The 22,458-nt window shown below is 37.5% G+C and overlaps 1 protein-coding gene and 1 long non-coding RNA gene across 2 annotated transcripts; one reads left to right on the top strand and one right to left on the bottom strand.

Moving 5' to 3' along the window:
- Window positions 1-443: 443 nt before the first annotated feature.
- LOC119628510 (uncharacterized) lies at window positions 444-6,330 on the bottom strand. Its single transcript, XR_005244687.2, has 2 exons — window positions 2,104-6,330; window positions 444-1,272 (listed from the first exon to the last, which is right to left on the bottom strand). It is a non-coding gene; the product is annotated as an uncharacterized LOC119628510 (long non-coding RNA).
- A 3,116-nt stretch (window positions 6,331-9,446) lies between these two features.
- Cyp4m5 (cytochrome P450 monooxygenase Cyp4M5) lies at window positions 9,447-21,746 on the top strand. Its single transcript, NM_001110363.1, is given in 9 exon segments — window positions 9,447-9,600; window positions 13,950-14,059; window positions 15,012-15,102; window positions 15,334-15,516; window positions 16,798-17,189; window positions 18,384-18,452; window positions 19,209-19,377; window positions 20,147-20,326; window positions 21,583-21,746. Coding segments are annotated over 9 exon segments (1,512 nt in total).
- The last annotated feature ends 712 nt before the right edge of the window (window positions 21,747-22,458 follow it).

Here is a 22,458-nt window from a genome sequence, read left to right as displayed (position 1 = left end):
TGCGTTTCGGTTTGAAGGGTGGGGCAGCCGTTGTAACTATACTGAGACTCTAGAACTCATATATACATTTACCGTAACATATGTATTATCGCTTGTGTTATCGAGCAGGTCAATTAACTACTTACAATCAGAAGTTGCGACGACGCAAATAGAAAATCAAACGTGCTTTAAAAGTTTATTATTTATTTTATTTTATTTTATTTTTTTATTGCTTTTATGGGTGGAAGAGCTCACAGCCCACCTGATGTTAAGTGGTTACTGGAGCCCATAGACATCTACAACGTAAATGCGCCACCCACTATTTATTATTTATTTATTTATCTTTAGATTGAAACTTTATTCATAGTAAATTTATACTATGAGAAAATGTCATGTCATTGACAAAATATGAATATATACATAGAGTATTATCTTGATTAATTAAATTTAAAAATAACGAAAAATTCACCAGAAAAGTCTTAAGCTCCGACTTCCTCCTTTTTTATTTATTTAAAGCCGATAATAATATACAATTTTAACAAAAACGAAAACCAGCTTGTAACAAAGAAATTAAGAATATCATCAATTTAATTTAAGTCAGTTAAACATGGATTGTTAAGAATTACTTGAGAAGTACTAGTCAGATTTTGATAAAATTTAAATGGGACCACATATAAACTCCGAATTGACCAACCGAACCGACTTCTGCACTGAAGTCGTCGTGGCCTAAAGGATAAGACGTCCGGTGCATTCGTATCTAGCGATACAGCGGTGTTCGAATCCACAGGTGTACGCACACAGTAGTGAAGAAGCGAGCAACCGTATTCCGCGTGTCCAACGAGGTCATTTTCCATCCTCGCTCATGGTATGGTTGGGAGTTTCTTATTGGAGCTTAACAGAGGTACATTTTTGTGAGAAAGCTGTAAAAACGAATGCAGTTGTGTATCAAAATACAGTCCTGACGAACCTTGTGGAACCTGTTTCTCATACCATGTTCAATAACAGGCACTGGGTATTCCAACAAGATTCGGCGCCAGCTCATAGAGCGAAGAGCACACAAGACTGGCTGGTGGCGCGTGAAATCGACTTCATCCGGCACGAACACTGGCCCTCCTCTAGTCCAGATTTGAATCCGTTAGATTACAAGATATGGCGACACTTGGAGGAAAAGGCGTGCTCAAAGCCTCATCCCAATTTGGAGTCACTCAAGACATCCTTGATTAAGGCAGCCGCCGATATTGACATGGACCTCGTTCGTGCTGCGATAGACGACTGGCCGCGCAGATTGAAGGCCTGTATTCAAAATCACGGAGGTCATTTTGAATAAACTTTAGTGTCATAAGAATCTATGTTTTGTTAAGTTCATTTTGGTATATGAATGGTCACATAATGAATAAACTTGTTTCAATTATTTTACATTAAACATGTGACAGAATTTATGACCTGACTAGGTAGTTACTATACTGTGATGCTTAGCGCCTTAGAAGGCTAGCATCTTTGACATTGCTATAAAAGAATTGCAGGCACTAGCCTGAACACTAACAATACACATTTTGTTTGTGAATTAACTGTGTGCTTAGTGCTAGTTTTTTAACCTTCTCAATGGCGTAAAAGTTAACTCAATTTTGTATGCAGGTGGAACAGCGCCCCTAGTCGCAAACGTAGACAAACGTTTAGCTCAAGACAAACGTAAAATTAAAAAACTCGCACTAAGCACACTGATTAAAAGATGTCTGAGCCAAAATTAGACAAGCTTTTCAGTGTTGCCTACATCGATTTATGCATGCGTGATTTAATATTTTAATGTTTGTTTGCATTGAAAACAACACACAGTACAATTTTAATCAGAAATCGATTTTGTTACCTTTGAAGGCATACACCATCGACTTAATGGTTAACGATGTTCATTTAAAAAAAAAAAAGAACCAGTATTGCCAGGGCACGGCTGGTTTGATACCTACTGCTTAGAATTAATTAATTTTTAAATATATATCGAATTCGAAACTCATGCTTGTCAAAAAATAGACAGAGTCTACACAAATATATCGGCATCCGTTGTTTATTAAACCATTACAAATTAAATTAAGACAAATGTACATCACATATAATTAATTGGCTATTTACCTCGATCATAAACACTTTGTTTGTCCGCTGGTACGGTTTCATACCATAAATTTAACTGAACACACAATTCTGATGTAAATTAACTTCTCAATTTTATTTTGGTTGAATTTTTTGTTTGTCCATTTTGTAGTGTTTTTTTTTATAATTTAATTTTGTAAAATATTGTTACTTCATCATAATAATATGTATTTTTAATGACTAATGGATTTTTTGTGAATTTTTGACAACGTTCGAACCTGACATTCCGTATGTTATCAACATACTAAAAAGGCGTACAATAGATATGGAGAAAAGTAGGTATTATAATCACTATTAATACAAACTGAGCTCATAGGGAGACGTGTATGATGAGCTGGTTGAGCCTTTGCTCGCCTACCTATCGTGGTGAAACTGGAAAGCCATACGGGTCATCAGTAATCCTTCTTTCGCAAAATATATATATATATATATATATATCTATACTGAGTATACCTAGTCAGGTCATAAGTATTGTCACACAGTAAAAACTTTTCTTTTAGAATGCTGGCCACAAAAAAGTTTATTGAATTCGAATTTCGAATTGTTCATGAAAATAAAAATGTATACTTTTAGAATTTTACTCATTTTTAAATATGGAGTGGACGCTTAAAGAAGACCGTGTTGCAGTTATTGCGTTGCATCGTTGCGGTTACGCGCCAATTCAAATTTTTAACACACTGAAAATTTTGAATATAACCAAAAGATTCGTTTATCGTACCATCAAACGATACAATGAAGACTCTAGTGTAGATAACAGGTCAAGAAGTGGTCGCCCTCGGTCTGTTAGGACTCCAGCAGTGATAAAAGCTGTGAAGGCGCGAATTCAAAGAAATCCCAAACGTAAGCAGAAACTGTTGGCTCTTCAGATGGGGTTAAGCAGAACCACGGTGAAAAGGGTGTTAAATGAAGACTTAGGGCTTCGGGCATATCGAAGAAAAACAGGACATCGTTTGAATGCTCGTCTAATGGACCTGAGACTGAAGAGATGCCGCGCTTTGTTGAAGCGGTACGCGGGAAAAAAATATCGGGAAATTCTTTTTTCGGATGAAAAATTTTTTACCGTAGAAGAGAGCTACAACAAACAAAATGATAAGGTGTACGCACACAGTAGTGAAGAAGCGAGCAACCGTATTCCGCGTGTCCAACGAGGTCATTTTCCATCCTCGCTGATGGTATGGTTGGGAGTTTCTTATTGGGGCTTAACAGAGGTACATTTTTGTGAGAAAGGTGTAAAAACGAATGCAGTTGTGTATCAAAATATAGTCCTGACGAACCTTGTGGAACCTGTTTCTCATACCATGTTCAATAACAGGCACTGGGTATTCCAACAAGATTCGGCGCCAGCTCATAGAGCGAAGAGCACACAAGACTGGCTGGCGGTGCGTGAAATCGACTTCATCCGGCACGAAGACTGGCCCTCCTCCAGTCCAGATTTGAATCCGTTAGATTACAAGATATGGCAACACTTGGAGGAAAAGGCATGCTCAAAGCCTCATCCCAATTTGGAGTCACTCAAGACATCCTTGATTAAGGCAGCCGCCGATATTGACATGGACCTCGTTCGTGCTGCGACAGACGACTGGCCGTGCAGATTGAAGGCCTGTATTCAAAATCACGGAGGTCATTTTGAATAAACTTTAGTGTCATAAGAATCTATGTTTTGTTAAGTTCATTTTGGTATATGAATGGTCACATAATGAATAAACTTGTTTCAATTATTTTACATTAAACATGTGACAGAATTTATGACCTGACTAGGTAGTTACTATACTGTGATGCTTAGCGCCTTAGAAGGCTAGCATCTTTGACATTGCTATAAAAGAATTGCAGGCACTAGCCTGAACACTAACAATACACATTTTGTTTGTGAATTAACTGTGTGCTTAGTGCTAGTTTTTTAACCTTCTCAATGGCGTAAAAGTTAACTCAATTTTGTATGCAGGTGGAACAGCGCCCCTAGTCGCAAACGTAGACAAACGTTTAGCTCAAGACAAACGTAAAATTAAAAAACTCGCACTAAGCACACTGATTAAAAGATGTCTGAGCCAAAATTAGACAAGCTTTTCAGTGTTGCCTACATCGATTTATGCATGCGTGATTTAATATTTTAATGTTTGTTTGCATTGAAAACAACACACAGTACAATTTTAATCAGAAATCGATTTTGTTACCTTTGAAGGCATACACCATCGACTTAATGGTTAACGATGTTCATTTAAAAAAAAAAAAGAACCAGTATTGCCAGGGCACGGCTGGTTTGATACCTACTGCTTAGAATTAATTAATTTTTAAATATATATCGAATTCGAAACTCATGCTTGTCAAAAAATAGACAGAGTCTACACAAATATATCGGCATCCGTTGTTTATTAAACCATTACAAATTAAATTAAGACAAATGTACATCACATATAATTAATTGGCTATTTACCTCGATCATAAACACTTTGTTTGTCCGCTGGTACGGTTTCATACCATAAATTTAACTGAACACACAATTCTGATGTAAATTAACTTCTCAATTTTATTTTGGTTGAATTTTTTGTTTGTCCATTTTGTAGTGTTTTTTTTTATAATTTAATTTTGTAAAATATTGTTACTTCATCATAATAATATGTATTTTTAATGACTAATGGATTTTTTGTGAATTTTTGACAACGTTCGAACCTGACATTCCGTATGTTATCAACATACTAAAAAGGCGTACAATAGATATGGAGAAAAGTAGGTATTATAATCACTATTAATACAAACTGAGCTCATAGGGAGACGTGTATGATGAGCTGGTTGAGCCTTTGCTCGCCTACCTATCGTGGTGAAACTGGAAAGCCATACGGGTCATCAGTAATCCTTCTTTCGCAAAATATATATATATATATATATATCTATACTGAGTATACCTAGTCAGGTCATAAGTATTGTCACACAGTAAAAACTTTTCTTTTAGAATGCTGGCCACAAAAAAGTTTATTGAATTCGAATTTCGAATTGTTCATGAAAATAAAAATGTATACTTTTAGAATTTTACTCATTTTTAAATATGGAGTGGACGCTTAAAGAAGACCGTGTTGCAGTTATTGCGTTGCATCGTTGCGGTTACGCGCCAATTCAAATTTTTAACACACTGAAAATTTTGAATATAACCAAAAGATTCGTTTATCGTACCATCAAACGATACAATGAAGACTCTAGTGTAGATAACAGGTCAAGAAGTGGTCGCCCTCGGTCTGTTAGGACTCCAGCAGTGATAAAAGCTGTGAAGGCGCGAATTCAAAGAAATCCCAAACGTAAGCAGAAACTGTTGGCTCTTCAGATGGGGTTAAGCAGAACCACGGTGAAAAGGGTGTTAAATGAAGACTTAGGGCTTCGGGCATATCGAAGAAAAACAGGACATCGTTTGAATGCTCGTCTAATGGACCTGAGACTGAAGAGATGCCGCGCTTTGTTGAAGCGGTACGCGGGAAAAAAATATCGGGAAATTCTTTTTTCGGATGAAAAATTTTTTACCGTAGAAGAGAGCTACAACAAACAAAATGATAAGGTGTACGCACACAGTAGTGAAGAAGCGAGCAACCGTATTCCGCGTGTCCAACGAGGTCATTTTCCATCCTCGCTGATGGTATGGTTGGGAGTTTCTTATTGGGGCTTAACAGAGGTACATTTTTGTGAGAAAGGTGTAAAAACGAATGCAGTTGTGTATCAAAATATAGTCCTGACGAACCTTGTGGAACCTGTTTCTCATACCATGTTCAATAACAGGCACTGGGTATTCCAACAAGATTCGGCGCCAGCTCATAGAGCGAAGAGCACACAAGACTGGCTGGCGGTGCGTGAAATCGACTTCATCCGGCACGAAGACTGGCCCTCCTCCAGTCCAGATTTGAATCCGTTAGATTACAAGATATGGCAACACTTGGAGGAAAAGGCATGCTCAAAGCCTCATCCCAATTTGGAGTCACTCAAGACATCCTTGATTAAGGCAGCCGCCGATATTGACATGGACCTCGTTCGTGCTGCGACAGACGACTGGCCGTGCAGATTGAAGGCCTGTATTCAAAATCACGGAGGTCATTTTGAATAAACTTTACTGTCATAAGAATCTATGTTTTGTTAAGTTCATTTTGGTATATGAATGGTTACATAATGAATAAACTTGTTTCAATTATTTTACATTAAACATGTGACAGAATTTATGACCTGACTAGGTATATTGTTTTGTTACGACGGCTATCTCGCCCTTCAAATTGATGTGTAACGAGGAATAGTAATCGCTAATTTTTACTGGAAGTCTATATTTTTGTTTCATACTCTGGTTTATGCCATAGTTGTCGGCTTGATGTGCTGGTTTGTGGCCGGAGCTACAAAACGTTTTCTTTAAAGATTATATTGTCTATTTGTCGCTTTAATGACCTTAAATATATTATTTGTTGAGTGGTGTACTCTCTCGATCGTCAAGACCTCGTTTGTTATTCCGCGGTTGTGGCCACGGATATTGATAAACAATCCTTTACGCAAGATGACTCTCTGACTACACGCTGTTAGGTATATGTGTTACGGTAAAAGTAGATATTGCGGCAAATGTACGCATTTTCCGGTGAATGTGCACATTTGCTTCCTCGTTTGGGTAATGTGCATTCAACTAACATTTACAATTTCAAAGAAGTGAAATGTGCATTGACTTCACAATGACCATGTCGTTTTGGTAAATGTGAGCATGGCATACAAAATACGAAATCGCATGTGCCAGTAATGTAGTGCGCATGCGCACCACTACAACCTAACCTACTTCTTTATATAATATGCAAAGAGAAGTATGTTTTGTTTGTCATTTACTTTTTTTTTTTTTAATAATTTTCGTTATTAGAGCTTTATGTATTATGTTTATTTAAATAAATATTTTTTACTGCAACAACATTATTAATTTATTCGTATTCCAACTTTTCTTAAAACATGAAAGTAAGAGTATATATACATTTACCAAAACGTGAAGGCAAGAGTACAAATTTGCCGGGAAATGTACATATACATTTATATTCAGTTCACATATACCTAACTTTTTGGCAAATGTGCACATATAAGGTAAAAGTGTACATTTCTCAAGAGTAAATCAAACCCGTAATTTGCATAATTACCGGTGTTAGGACCTCTTGTGAGTCCGCACGGGTAGGTACCACCACCCCGCCTATTTCTGCCTTGAAGCAGTAATGCGTTTCGGTTTGAAGGGTGGGGCAGCCGTTGTAACTATACTGAGACTCTAGAACTCATATATACATTTACCGTAACATATGTATTATCGCTTGTGTTATCGAGCAGGTCAATTAACTACTTACAATCAGAAGTTGCGACGACGCAAATAGAAAATCAAACGTGCTTTAAAAGTTTATTATTTATTTTATTTTATTTTATTTTTTTATTGCTTTTATGGGTGGAAGAGCTCACAGCCCACCTGATGTTAAGTGGTTACTGGAGCCCATAGACATCTACAACGTAAATGCGCCACCCACTATTTATTATTTATTTATTTATCTTTAGATTGAAACTTTATTCATAGTAAATTTATACTATGAGAAAATGTCATGTCATTGACAAAATATGAATATATACATAGAGTATTATCTTGATTAATTAAATTTAAAAATAACGAAAAATTCACCAGAAAAGTCTTAAGCTCCGACTTCCTCCTTTTTTATTTATTTAAAGCCGATAATAATATACAATTTTAACAAAAACGAAAACCAGCTTGTAACAAAGAAATTAAGAATATCATCAATTTAATTTAAGTCAGTTAAACATGGATTGTTAAGAATTACTTGAGAAGTACTAGTCAGATTTTGATAAAATTTAAATGGGACCACATATAAACTCCGAATTGACCAACCGAACCGACTTCTGCACTGAAGTCGTCGTGGCCTAAAGGATAAGACGTCCGGTGCATTCGTATCTAGCGATACAGCGGTGTTCGAATCCCGCAGGCGGGTACCAATTTTTCGCTGTGACGGAATAACATTATGTAATAAAAACCAAACCCGCAAAATTATAATTTGCGTAATTACTGGTGGTCGGACCTCTTGTGAGTCCGCACGAGTAGGTACGACCGCCCTGCCTATTTCTGCCGTGAAGCAGTAATGCGTTTGAACTTATATCTCAAGGTGGGTGGCGCATTTACGTTGTAGATGTCTAAGGGCTCCAGTAACCACTTAACACCAGGTGGGCTGTGAGCTCGTCTACCTATATAAGCAATTAAAAGTGGTGTTCTCAATCCGACTGTTTTGAATGTGTATTTAATATTCATCATGATTAATACAGATGCCATATATTTTTTGGATATTTTTTTTCCCACTTGAAATTCTGATCGGTACATAGTCTTTGAGTTATCCTTATTACTGCATATTTAATAGTCTTCGATTACATTGATTAATGACATCGATTACATGTCTTTTTTTTTAATATTTTTAATATTATTTAATTCTGTTAGTCTCTAATTCCTGTAGTACAGGGAATCCTAGTTTGGAACCAGATGAACATGTGTGATTTGTCCTCGGTTATTTTTCAATTTTTTATTAAATCTAACTTTTCCCTGAAGTCACCCGCCTGTTTATTTCACTTTAATTCTATGGGAATTATATTTCTTTGTATGTTTGTCTTGTATACGTTTTATATACGTTTAAAATATTCATCTGGATGTGATGAAACTCAGTGCTCTTGTTGTTGGCATTCCAGGGTACTTTTGTGTCATAATATCACACGTATGATAAGTGGCACGCAAGTACTGGCAAGAAATGATTGTTTTTCACACAATTAGCGATAGTCGAAGAGCGAAGCAATACCGTGTTCCACTGGTCGTAATTATAGCACGCCATTTCGCATCGTTCCAATCCACTATTGGTGCTTTTAGGTACCACAAGCACCGGTCACCGTTTTCGCTGAACCCGTCGCTTGCGATGCAGGGCTCGGCGAGTAAATTAACCCACACAGACACAGCCCAGTGAGTTTCTCGCCGGATCTTCTCAGTGGGTCGCGTTTCCGATCCGGTGGTAGATTCTGCGAAGCACTGCTCTTGCTAGGGCTAGTGTTAGCAACGTCCCCAGGGTAGAGCCCCGTGAGCTCACCTACTCGTCCGGTTACGCTGGCATAGCCCGCTAAGGATACCAGCTTAGATAGGAAAAATTTTTTTTATAAAAAAGCTTTATAATATGTTTGCGTGTATGTAGAATAATTAATTTAATCTTGTGTGATGATATCGTCTTTTATTCATTTTAATACACATTTATGTTTATCAGTAAGCTGCAAAGAGCGATCCAAAGAAGACGCCTATAAATAACAAAATGTTCGTTTACTTGATATTTATCGCTTCGTTTTTCTTATTAATTCATTTAGCTTTCAATTATAATTCGAAAGCTGTGATGATGAATAAAGTTCCTGGTCCAAAGTTGTCGTTCATTCTCGGGAATGCACCAGAGATAATGATGTTGTCATCAGGTAAATTATTTTCAATTTTATTAACTGTGAAGAGATAACGATTTAAAACTTAAAATACAAAATGCACCTATATTAAAACACAGAGTAGTGAACCTTCATTTTAATCAGTAGCAGACCTTGTATAGACATTATAAAAATAATAATATTGATAGTAATGGTACACATGGTGGTTAATGGTACAAAAGTGTTAAGAACAAAGAAAAATAAACGACAGTATACTTATGCTCCTTCTGAGTTTCGGTTCGTATTGAGGTACTGTACTGGGGTTCGTACTGGTCACTCCGAAGTGATGCTCCTTTGACCGACATGTGAACCGTCGCGGCGGTTCGCCCGGTCCTCGGTGACTGGATGATTCGCGGCTGCGGATGTCTCATCTTCCGGCTGGCGTAGGTGCTGACCGAGTAGTCATTTCGGGAAGTACTTCCACCTGATCGGAGCTGAGTCGACGGCAGATTGCCATCACTGTGAATGTAACTTTGACACAGCGAGGCCTACGCTCGCGGATTAAGCTACACGAGAGGTGTCCTCATCGTACAAATAGGTAAAGACTTGTCGCTACCGAGCAACATGGGTGCGATGCTCAGCAAGGACGAGTTGTGGCGCGCGATGTTCCTCTTCTGCAAATGCAAAGCAGCCGGTGCGACGCGAGAGAGAGCAATATTTTTTCTTCGCACTAAATCCATAGCCGCCGAACTAGGCTTCAGGATAAGGACCTCGACTGAATTCTGGGCTCCTAAGCATTTCTGGTCTAGCGCCGTCTTGGCGGTCTTCGGATAGCCCATCGATGAACAGGCCTGGCGGTCGTGGCGCCGACGGCCACGGGTTCAACGTCCATGAGCAAGGTGGTGCAGAGATATTCGCTTCCCGCGGAATCCATTCCTTTGCCCCTAGCATGCCTCTTCTCATCTTCGAAGGGGATGGTTGAGTAATAGGGAGTTTTAGTCGGTTCAACTGCGACAAAACCCACCTACCACTTCCAATGTGTTGGCGGTAGTGCGCTGACTTTTTCCCGACTTAAAAAAAAACCTAGTTTTACTTAATATAATATCACAGAGTAGCATTAGGGAATTGCATAAAATGTTATTGTGCATCAGAATGATACTATCTAGTGCAGAAAAATCTCATTCTCAGCATAATTTAATTTTTCGAACCATTCAAATTTTCCAGTAGATTTCCATTGTTCATGGGTAATTTCCTAGTTTTGCCGTAAATATTTAAACAAAGAAATCATCGTTCTTTGTTATTAGCACAGTGCGTTAGTTCACACATTATAATATATTTTAATATATTACATTTTTAAAACATGAAATTCACTCAAATTATTTCTTGTTTTGAATACAATCATTTAAGTAAGCGTTGTGTCTAGTTTGCGACGTGATCAAACGTTTAATCGATATTTCACAAATCTAGTGATTGGATTATTGCTTTAATTTAATAAAGATCAATATAAATAATTCTTAAATTATTTTGCTAGTGCACTTTATATTTTCGGAACAGCTGATTATTGCTTTATTGGCCAAAACTCAGCAGAACACAACATGACATTTAAGGGTTACACTATGCGTGCTTAACATTATAATACTATCTTAGAATTCGAACTTTGAGCATGCATCATCATCGTCAGCCTGTATCTCTCCACTGCTGAGTGTAGGCCTCTCTCATAGTCCACCGCAATGAACGATCCTCCGCCTTCCGCATCCAATCTGTCCCAGCATATCGCCGCAAGTCATCGGTCCAACGGGCAGGGGGACACCCAACGCTGCGCTTACCGGTACGCAGCGCATCAGCCATCGGTTCTGCGACACTATGTCTGGCCCATTACCACTTCAGCTTGCTAATCTTTAGGGCTATGTCGGTTTATTACTTTGGTTCTTTGACGGATTTCATCATTTCTGACTCGATCCATCAAAGGAACTCCGAGCATACACCTTTCCATAGCACGCTGAGCGACTTTGAACTTATGGACCAGACCTACGGTCAATGTCCACGTTTCAGCGCCATATGTCATGACCGGCAATACACAAGCTTTGAAGACTTTTGTCTTTAGGCATTGCGGGATTGCTGAGTTTAAGATATGACGAAGTTTCCCATACGCAGCCCAGCCCAACTGTATGCGCCTATTAGCTTCCTTCTCAAAATTTCAGTATTAATATTAAAAATTTTGATAACAGCAATACAAAAGAATTTAATTATATATTTTTTATTATATGGATTTTGCAAATTACACCAAGGCCGTAATATTCCAACTGGTTTCTCTTTACAGGATGCACAAGTCAGGTCTGGGAAAAAATATAAATTTATTAGTAATTGTGTAATTTTTGCATATTTTCATGTTTAATTTGAAAGAAACAATCTGTACCTGCGTGTGGGATTTAACTTTGGCATAGTTGCATTTCATAAGAGTTCACAGAACCACAGAACGAATGACGGAATCTTGTAACAAACAGCCGCCGTCGCCCTAGACATGCTATTTCAGATCCACCCGATTCCAAGCACCACTCAATTTTCTCGTCATTCACGTCTAATTCGGTGAAGAGTTTGAAGTTCAATTCAACCCACAGATGCAATCCACCGAGTTTCCCGTCGGAACTTTTCAGTGGATAGCAACTGCGAATTCGACTGTAAATTCAACGAAGCACTGCTCTTGCTAGGACAGATGTTAGCAAAACCTCTCAGGCTGGTTCTCGTGATATCTTCCACCAACCAAGAGGCTACTATTCATGCCATAGATTATACTATTCATGCCATGCTATAGGTAGTACTTGAATAATAAATAAATACACTTAAATTTTTATGACTCGCGTTATCAGATTGTACCAATTTTTGTAGTCATGTCAATGTCCGATTGCTCCATGAATCGCGAAGCATAGATAAAAACGACGGTAGATATTGTATACATTCACTTTTGTTCATTTCGAAAACTTATTGTGAACTCAACATAGTAATTGTGTTGATAGTGTATTTTGGAATAATTTATCGAAGACCGTGATCTTGATGCCCTCAAAGACGCTTCCGCGGATTTATTTAGTTTTAGTGAAGTAAAGCTTATTGACGGCGCGCGGTTTACGAATAAGTCTGTTTTAAATTATTGTAACACATTGCATACGTTTTCTATTGAGGGTAGGGAATGTTGTAAGCCCGCACGGGTGGCTACTAACGTCCTACCTATTTAAGTTGCGAAGTCTTTCGTGTTCGCCTTAAGTGTAGGACCTCATGTATCGGGAAGGTCAGATGCACTTGATGGGTGAAATAAATTGAGACATTAAGTCAAACTTTTCAATTTATTGTATACAGCCATTCAAAGCCAAAAAAGTATGACTGCTTTAGATTTACAATAAACAGAAAGAAGGTATATATTCCGTACGGGATCACATTAAGCCACATAAATATTATCTAATTTTACAACAAAAAAAGTGTGCGTGCAACTTGATGCACGTAAAAGAAGTGAAACTTCTTGTGCGGTGTGTAATCGGTGGGTGGTAATTTGATTTTCGTCATGAACGTGAACGAATCACCATAGTAAATAAAATAAAAACAAAGACAGACGTCTTAACTTTCATATGCCATTCATATGAACTTCAATTCATAATTACTTATGAATTAATTACCAACCTTCTAGTCTACAGACTGCAAAAGCTTGTATATTTATATTGTACTAGCTGTACCCGTCCGCTTCGCTGGGCATTTAAAATTAGCATTATTATTTATTGTCATTATTATTAGGGAGTCCAACAGTCATATAAATATTAGCCTATCCATTAAGTACATGTATTTTCTACATGGATACCAAGTTTCAAGTCAATCGGATGCATGGTTCAGTAGGTATAATGGAACATCCGTAAAAACCACTGTAGATTTATATATTATATTTTTTTATATTGATGGTACATTTTATCTGCTGGTACGCAGAGAAATTGTAATAAGTAGTTTTAATTCTGAATTAATTTAAGTTCTTTTTCAAAATGAGATAGGCATGCAAGAAGCAAGCACTCAGTTGGATATTTTAATATATTTTTTTCGTTATTTAACTCTTTATAACACAAGCATATCGACGCTTGAAAGGCAAACGTGACTAAGCGACAATGCGTGAACTTTACAGTAGACTAATTTAAAGTTGAAATACCTGAAAACAAAATTTATTTTAACGAATCTAGCTGTAGTAGAATCTAGCTAGTAGCTGTAGGATTAAAATGTTTTAATAGACTTAGAAATATATATCTTTTGCGCATCGAATATGGTTATTGCCTATCATTTATGTGCAAAGCAGTTATTGTCGCTTAGTCACGTTTGCCTTTCAAGCGTCGATATATATAATTAACTTGTAATATATCGTTACATTTTATTCGCAGTTGAGTTAATGAAACTGGCCAGGAAATTCGCAAGTCGCTGGGATGGAATATATAGGATTTGGGCGTTTCCTTTGTCCATTATAAATATATACAATCCGGATGACGTAGAGGTAGGTATACGCAATCAGTTGTTATGTTTAAGAATTTATTTTTACATATCTATCGCAAAATGTGAGACATGACAAGGTTACTTTAAAAGTTCAGTGTCAACTTTGTTTGTTCTAAACGGGTAGATGTGCTATTTGTTGGCGCACGGAGTCTTCGTTTTTTTTCTTACCTTTTTTTTATTGCTTTGATGGATGGACGAGCTAACAGTGCACCTGGTGTTAAGTAGTTACTGGAGCCCATAGACATCTACAACGTAAATGCGCCACCCACCTTGAGATATAAGTTCTAAGATCTCAGTATAGTTACAACAATCTACTATATAGTTACTACAATCTACTAGTAACCTCAAGGGGTTATACTAGATTCGCAGAACGAGTAGGTAAGTTCACGGGGCTCTTAACTGATGTTGCTAACGCTAGCCCTAGCTAGGGCAGTGTTTCGCAGAATTTGCCACCGACTCGGATAGGCGAGTCACTGAGAAGATCCGGCGAGAAACTCAGTAGGCTGTGTCTGTGTCTTAATTTACTCACCGAACCCTTTGTCGTCAGCGACGGGTTCGACGAGAACGGTAACCGGTGCTTGAGGTACCTAAAAGCACCGTTAGTGGATCGGGAGGATCCGAAATGACGTGTCGTAGTCGTAACCCATGCACATCACATCGTTAAGGTCCCCATCGTTAGACATGAGGCCGAAGTCTCAATTACACTGTATATTAATTCTTCCACCAATTAAGCCGGAGCCAATGACCGTTTTGTACATCCCACTAGTTATTTCCCAAGTTACAACTATTGCAGGTTTGATGTTTTTGACACGATATTTCATTAATCGTGAAAGTAATTCGTGTAAATGTTATCATTGTTTCGCGCCGGGCGCTTAGTTTTTTAGTCTATGAATTATTTAGAGTGAACCAACGCAACGTGTCAATTTGAATGTTTCTCGTTTTCTTTTTTATAGGTGATAGTTTCGACCACAAAACACAACGAAAAGAGTTCTGTGTATAAATTTTTGAAGCCGTGGCTTGGGGATGGATTGCTAATAAGTAAAGGTAACTTGTTACATAAATAACTCATTCGTCTGATTAAGACTAAACGATTGGTGAGTATCGAATACATAAAGAATATATCTAATTCGGTCACGGATTTCCAATTAGAGGTGACGTTATCGACGATCTTATATTAATTTTTTTTAATAACATACTCCAATGTTCGCAGTGCTTATCGAAACACTGTTACCAACTTTGATTTCAAAAATTAAACAAATTTGTCTTAATTTCCAGGAGAAAAATGGCAGCAAAGAAGAAAAATCCTTACGCCCGCTTTCCACTTCAATATCTTGCGACAGTTCAGTGTCATAATTGAAGAAAATTCTCAACGTTTGGTGGAATCATTGGAGAAATGCATCGGAAAACCTATAGACATAGTACCTGTAGTATCAGAGTATACACTGAATTCCATTTGTGGTTAGTTTATTATTGATCGCTTTCAAAAAAAATTACCCGTGAATAAAAAAATTGGTATTTTAATAATGCTTCATTAGGTATCGTTTATCGAAAATGTACTCATCGTTCAGTACAATCAGTATTAGTTATTATGACCCAAGGCCGTCCATAATCGTTACGCAATTGCTATTTTAGAGAAATAACGACCTGGGAGCGTGTATTTTAGTTCGTATAAATTCAAATTCAAATTCAAATTCAAAATCATTTATTTCAACTTAGATGTCAGTATGACACACTTGTTGAATGTCAAAATACAAATAACACTGTTAACTCTACCACCGGTACCAAAAAAAGCCACAGTCCTGAGAAGAACCGGCGAAACAAACTCAGCGGGCTTTTTTTTTTTGTTTTTTCTCAAATATTTTCTTTTTTTTAAATAAATAAAAATATTCACAATAAAAGAAAAAACAAGTCAAAAAAAAATACAATTAAAAAAATAATAATAATAATGAAAAATGAAAAGGCCAGGAGCGAGTATAAAAACAGTTTGTCTATTGCATAACATTCCCTATTTTACGTATTAGGAATAAATTATTCCAGCAGGTCAATCTATCTAGTGGTTATTGTTTTCGGTTGATTCACATATTATTTTCGATCGCATATTAGAATATCGTATCGTGAAAATCGTTTCCCGCTCAAACAGATTTTTTGAAGTTGTACATTGAAGCATGTACAATATGTACTTAGGGACAATAGCTGCTGCACCACGGAGATCAGGTTAGAATTCCGGTTGGTATCTTTGTTAAGGAAATTAGGTATTCGAGGTTTGGGTGTACAGGTTTTTCTGCCTGCTGAGTTTGTTTTGCCGGCTCTTCTCAGGACTGTGGCGTTAATTTGGAACCGGTGGTAGACTTAACATTGTTATTTATATTTTGACATTCAACAAGCGTGTTATGCTGACATCTAAGTTGAAATAAATTATTTTGGATTTGAATTTGAATTCTCTATTATGTGTTTCCGGCATACATCAAATGGGAAAGCTCTAGCTTCTAGTCGCTAAATGTGAAACACATAATATGTATTTGTTTTTAACTGGAATGCGTTACTGATGCTCTTGAAATGCAGTCTACGCAGTGACCGTATATTTTGTACATTCAGTTCTCTTCTAACGCTTGCAATAGAAACAAATAAACAAAATAAACCTGTAAAATTAATGGGTTAACATGAAAATCTTGTCTATTAGTGTCAGATGGAAACGTAAATATAAAATGTTATGTATTTTCTATTACATTCTTTTCCCAGAGACCTCAATGGGCACTCAACTAAGCGACAAAACAGAAGATGCGTGGAAGGCATACAAGGACGCCATATATGAGCTCGGACCGTACTTCTTTCAAAGATTCACTAGGGTTTATTTATATTTTGACATTATCTTCTATTTAACATCTTTATGGAGAAAAATGAAAAAACCTTTAAAGTCACTCCACGGATTTACTTCTACCGTTATAAAAGAAAGGAAAATTTACGTTGAACAAAATGGTGTTAAATTCGGCGAGGACGTCAACGATGATGACCTTTACATATACAAAAAGAGGAGAAAAACTGCCATGCTGGATTTACTGATAGCTGCGCAAAAAGACGGAGAGATCGACGATCACGGAATACAGGAAGAAGTGGACACTTTTATGTTCGAAGTTAGAATCGTTATGTCGTTACGCAAATATTCGCATAAATATTTTCATTTATTGGCCTAATTGCATCCATCTGGTGCAAAGCAATTACCAGAGATCATAGGTACAATCGTTGCAAAGCTTTTAAATCAGAAGCCGTGATAGCTTCGCAATTGTAATAGAAATTTATAGTTACTCCTTACGAGACTGTAAACATGCCAATCACCTTGTTTTTATCGGGTTTAATTCTTATTACACGATGTTATTGATGCATCGAGGAATGCATTCGTAAACACATGATTACATGACTACATGAATACATCGAATAATCTGAACTAGTGGTCTCGCAGTAGTCGAAATTCGACTATAATTCTTCGACTATATTTCTTTATTATACTTTAATCTATTCTCGATTTGACCACAGACGTCAAGAACAAGTTTGACAATAAATAAATAGTATTATATATTAGTAATAATAGTTAGTAATAATAATAATTAGTAATAATTAGTATTTTGAAGTCGTTGTGGCCTAACGGATAAGGCGTCCGGTGCATTCGTGTTGAGCGATGCACCGGTGTTCGAATCTCGCAGGCGGGTACCAATTATTCTAATGAAATACGTACTCAACAAATGTTCACGATTGATTTCCACGGTGAAGGAATAACATCGTGTAATAAAAATGAAACCCGCCAAATTATAATTTGCGTAATTACTGGTGGTAGGACCTCTTGTGAGTCCGCACGGGTAGGTACCACCACCCTGCCTATTTCTGCCGTGAAGCAGTAATGCGTTTCGGTTTGAAGGGTGGGGCAGCCGTTGTAACTATAATTGAGACCTTAGAACTTATATCTCAAGTTGGGTGGCGCATTTTCGTTGTAGATGTCTATGGGCTCCAGTAACCACTTAACACCAGGTGGGCTGTGAGCTCGTCCACTCATCTAAGCAATAAAAAAAAAAAAAAAAAAAAAACTTGGTAGTGTGTGTAATGTTTTCTTTATTGATTTAATGTATTTTTTAGGCATAATTTAAAAAAATATTAACATTCTGCACCCCTTCTCTATATTCTCTTTAAGTGTGGGAAATTTCATACTCCTTCGTCCGCGCAATTTTCGTAAAAAGGGATACAAATTTTTTCCTTCACGTATTAATATATACATGACAATAGAGACAAACTTCAAAAGACATTACAAAAAAATATAATTACTTTGATTATTTCAGGGTCACGATACCACTGCGTCTGGATTGACATTTTGTTTTATGCTACTCGCCAATCACAGAGCAGTTCAGGTACGTATTTTGTAACATTTCTAATTTTAATAATAAGATTATAGTGTTTTAATCTGCATTTATTTATTCGATGTTTTAGTTATTATGAAATTCACAGTAAATTTTTGTTTTGTTGTTTATGCTGTTATCTGAATATCAAATGCAACTCGACAATTAAAAAAAGTTGAGTTTGGAACTATGTACATATAAACAAATCATTTCCAATAATGAATGTAATTCATAATTTTCGTATTATTATTACAATAGTTAATAATTAATCATTCATAACCGTTGTAAGTGAGTAGTAATGTTTTTTTTTTATTGCTTAGATGGGTGGACGAGCTCACGGCCCACCTGGTTAAGTGGTTACTGGAGCCCATAGAAATCTACGATGTAAATGCGCCACCCACCTTGAGATATAAGTTCTACGGTCTCAAGTATAGTTACAACGGCTGCCCCACTCTTCAAACCGAAACGCATTACTGCTTCACGGCAGAATAGGCAAAGCGGTGGTACCTACCCGCGCGGACTCATAAGAGGTCCTACCACCAGTAAGTAAATTATATAATAATTATGTAAGTAAATTATATAATAATTATGTCACATATTATTATATCAAAGCAATCTAAAACACTACATTTGTAATTACCTACACTTCGCCGTTTATAATTAAATACTCGAGATCAATTAATCATTGAATTGATTATTGTAAATTCGCATTTCTGTGAACTTAAATAAAATCAAATTACCTACTACTGACAAGTTTTATTATTACAGGATAAGATTGTGGAAGAAATAAATGATATTATGGGAGATTCAACTCGACGCGCGAACTTGGAGGACTTGTCCAAGATGAAGTACTTGGAATGTTGCATTAAGGAGTCTTTAAGACTATATCCACCTGTGCATTTTATTAGCCGTAACTTAAACGAGCCTGTTGTTTTAAGTATGTATACATGTTAATAAATATTCATAAATACTCCTCCCGATCCACTAATGGTGCTTTTAGGTACCTCAAGCACCGGTCACCGTAAATTAACGCTCAGACACAGCCCACTGAGTTTCTCGCCGGATCTTCTCAGTGGGTCGCGTTTCCGATCCGGTGGTAGATTCTGCGAAGCACGGCTCTTGCTAGGGTTCGTGTTGGCAACGTCGTCAGGTTTGAGCCCCGTGAGCTCACCTACTAGTTAAGGTTCCGCTGATATAGCCTCTCAAGGCTATCAGCTTAGGTAGGAAAAAAAAACATCAACATCATAATAAAGTTGCCGCGGTCTAAAGAATAAGACGCTCGATGTAATCGTATCCAGATTTTATAACGGGGTTCGAATCGCGACGGCAGTTTTTTTTTTTTTCAAATACATACTTACCGAAGAGGTTTTCACGGTCGATTATCACAATGAAATACTACAATGCAATAAAAATCAAACTTGAAAATTAGTTTTGCGTATGTACGTGGCTGTCTTCTTGTTTGTGCTTACAGTCACCTTTTCCCTCGAAACAGTGATGCATTCTGGTTCGAAGGGTAAGATAGCTGTTCAATACAAATGAAAATTCAAACTCATGTCTAAAAGGTACATTTATATAAGTGACGGCATTCTCTTTGTGATATTATTGGAGTTCGAGAACCATTCAACTACAGACAGCATGTGGGCTCTTTAATTACCACTACAAAAAAAAAACTTATTATTTTATAATAAAAATAAAATATAATGCAGGTAACTATGAAATACCCGCCGGTTCGTTCTGCCACATTCACATCTTCGACCTTCATCGACGCGCCGACATATACGAAGATCCACTAGTCTACGATCCAGATCGGTTCTCTCAAGAAAACAGCAAAGGACGACATCCGTACGCATACATACCATTCAGTGCTGGACCGAGAAATTGCATTGGTAATATGTAATAACCATTGTATTTAATGTTTTTGGCTTTCAAAATAAGCCTATTGTCTTTTTTATAGCAGTTCCCACGCCACTTGTCTGTGTTTTCCTTGTTAATGCTATATTTAGGTTGGAAGATACAAAACAATACGTATAATAATAATAATAAAATGTTTATTTTGTAATACCTAATATGCATTGAATTGATACTTACCGTACGAGTATCTATTTGTTCAAAACGAGCTGGATTTGGAAAACGGTTTGTTTTGTAATATTGAAGAATTACCTGAGTGCATAGTAATTTTGCGGTAGGCGGCAGCTTGGTTGTGTCCTTTTCTGTGCCGATATCCGCAAACTGTATCATAAGATGGCGCGACTTGGACACGGCGGAGCATACGCTCGTCGTCTACCTCGCATGGGAGGGGTGGCGCCGTGACATCCTCGCAAAAATAGGAAAGACTTGTCGTTGCCGAGTGTTGTGGTATCGATGCTCGGCGGCGACGAGCCGTGGAAGGCGATGCTCGACTTCTGCGAGTGCACCATCTCGCAGAAGGAGGCGGCGGTGCGCATGAGAGCCGGACAAGCCCGCCGACGTCGAGCGGGGGCCAGGGAGGTGGATCTCACCCAAGCCCTGGCCCTCTAAGTGCTTCGGGTCCACCTCACATGTCAGTCTGGGGACCAGCGAGGGGGGCCTAAGAAGACGACGTGCAAGCTGCTCTGCACGCGTTTTACGCAAGAGCATCCGGGTGGTGGAAGGCTGGCTATCTTCGACCCACGCTGGTTCTGGCCCAGCGGGGTATTCCGTAGGATAACTCACTCTAACCTCCGCCATCTAGGCGGGCTTCGGATAGCCTGCCGACCGAGAGGGCTGGTGGTCGTGGCGCCGACGACCACTGGTCCGGCGTCCCGAGTGGGAGGGCGATGGGAGAAATGTGTAGTGCGGAGCACACTCCGCACTACACATTTCACTTTCCCCTCTTTGCCTTTTCATTAGTTCTGCCTCATGCGAGGTTCGGACATGGGTTGTTGAGCGACAGGAGGTTTTAGTCAGTTCAACTCTGACATGCCTCGCCCTCCATCCCCAGTGGAGGGCGGAAGTCCGGCGATTTCCTACTGACTAAAAAAATATATATCATAAGATGGCCCGTAAGCTTCGTCTGCCTGTAGAATAAAAAAAACACAACAAAACTAATGTTGAGACTTACCCTGTTGAAAACCTATTTAAAATAGACTCTTGAAAGCGATCTATCTATTTTTGTTATCTGCAGGTCAAAAATTCGCCATGATAGAAATGAAATCTGCCGTTGCTGAAGTACTGCGAAAATACGAACTTGTGCCGGTAACGCGTCCTTCAGAAATTGAACTTATTGCCGACATCATACTGAGGAACTCTGGCCCGGTTGAGATTACATTTAATAAAAGGACCAAATAAATTCAACTTAAGGTCAAGAGAATATATTTACGACTTGATTAAATTGTGTCCAAGAAACCTGTTAACGCCGGAAATAATAAAATAAAAAACAGGACCAAGCATTAGTAAATATGTGTATTGTTACATATTTAGACGTTACAAATTTAAATTTTAAAGAAAATATATTCACATAATTTACGCAGCATTCAACAATTGACTTTGTAAGACTAGTAAAAATGTAATATTATATATTAAAGGAATATTTATGCATTATGTACATAATATGTGCTAGTGCAATATTGTGTTGTGTGTTTTTTGTGTTTATTAACACACATTTATTATGTATTTCAAAACGGCCGGAATGTTTTAATCTTTTTTATGTGAACTAAACATCTAATTTTCTTTATATTTTGTACCTTTATCGTTATAAAATCAGTTTTATCTATAGTATTTAATTGTATAAACGCTGAATAAATACATTATACTTTTTGTTTCAGTAATACCGAACATTATTTCTAAAAATCCCCTTATTTTATTTATTTATACATCTGCATAAGTATCTAACAAACACAAGTGCATTTTCATCCAGTAAAATTTCTACTAACAATACTGTTTTGGTCGAAGGATTGAAACTTTATTTCTTAGATTTGTTGGTGGTACTCCAGGGATAGCTTCTTTCCAGGGGAAGCTTTTCAGCTGTTATTTGCACACCAGGGAAGCTTTAGCGTTGAAT

This window comes from Bombyx mori, chromosome 5 (assembly GCF_030269925.1).
Source record: "Bombyx mori chromosome 5, ASM3026992v2".
Lineage (NCBI taxonomy): Eukaryota > Metazoa > Arthropoda > Insecta > Lepidoptera > Bombycidae > Bombyx > Bombyx mori.
Note: the sequence above shows the minus strand (reverse complement) of the source record. Positions and strands in the feature narration are given on the sequence as shown.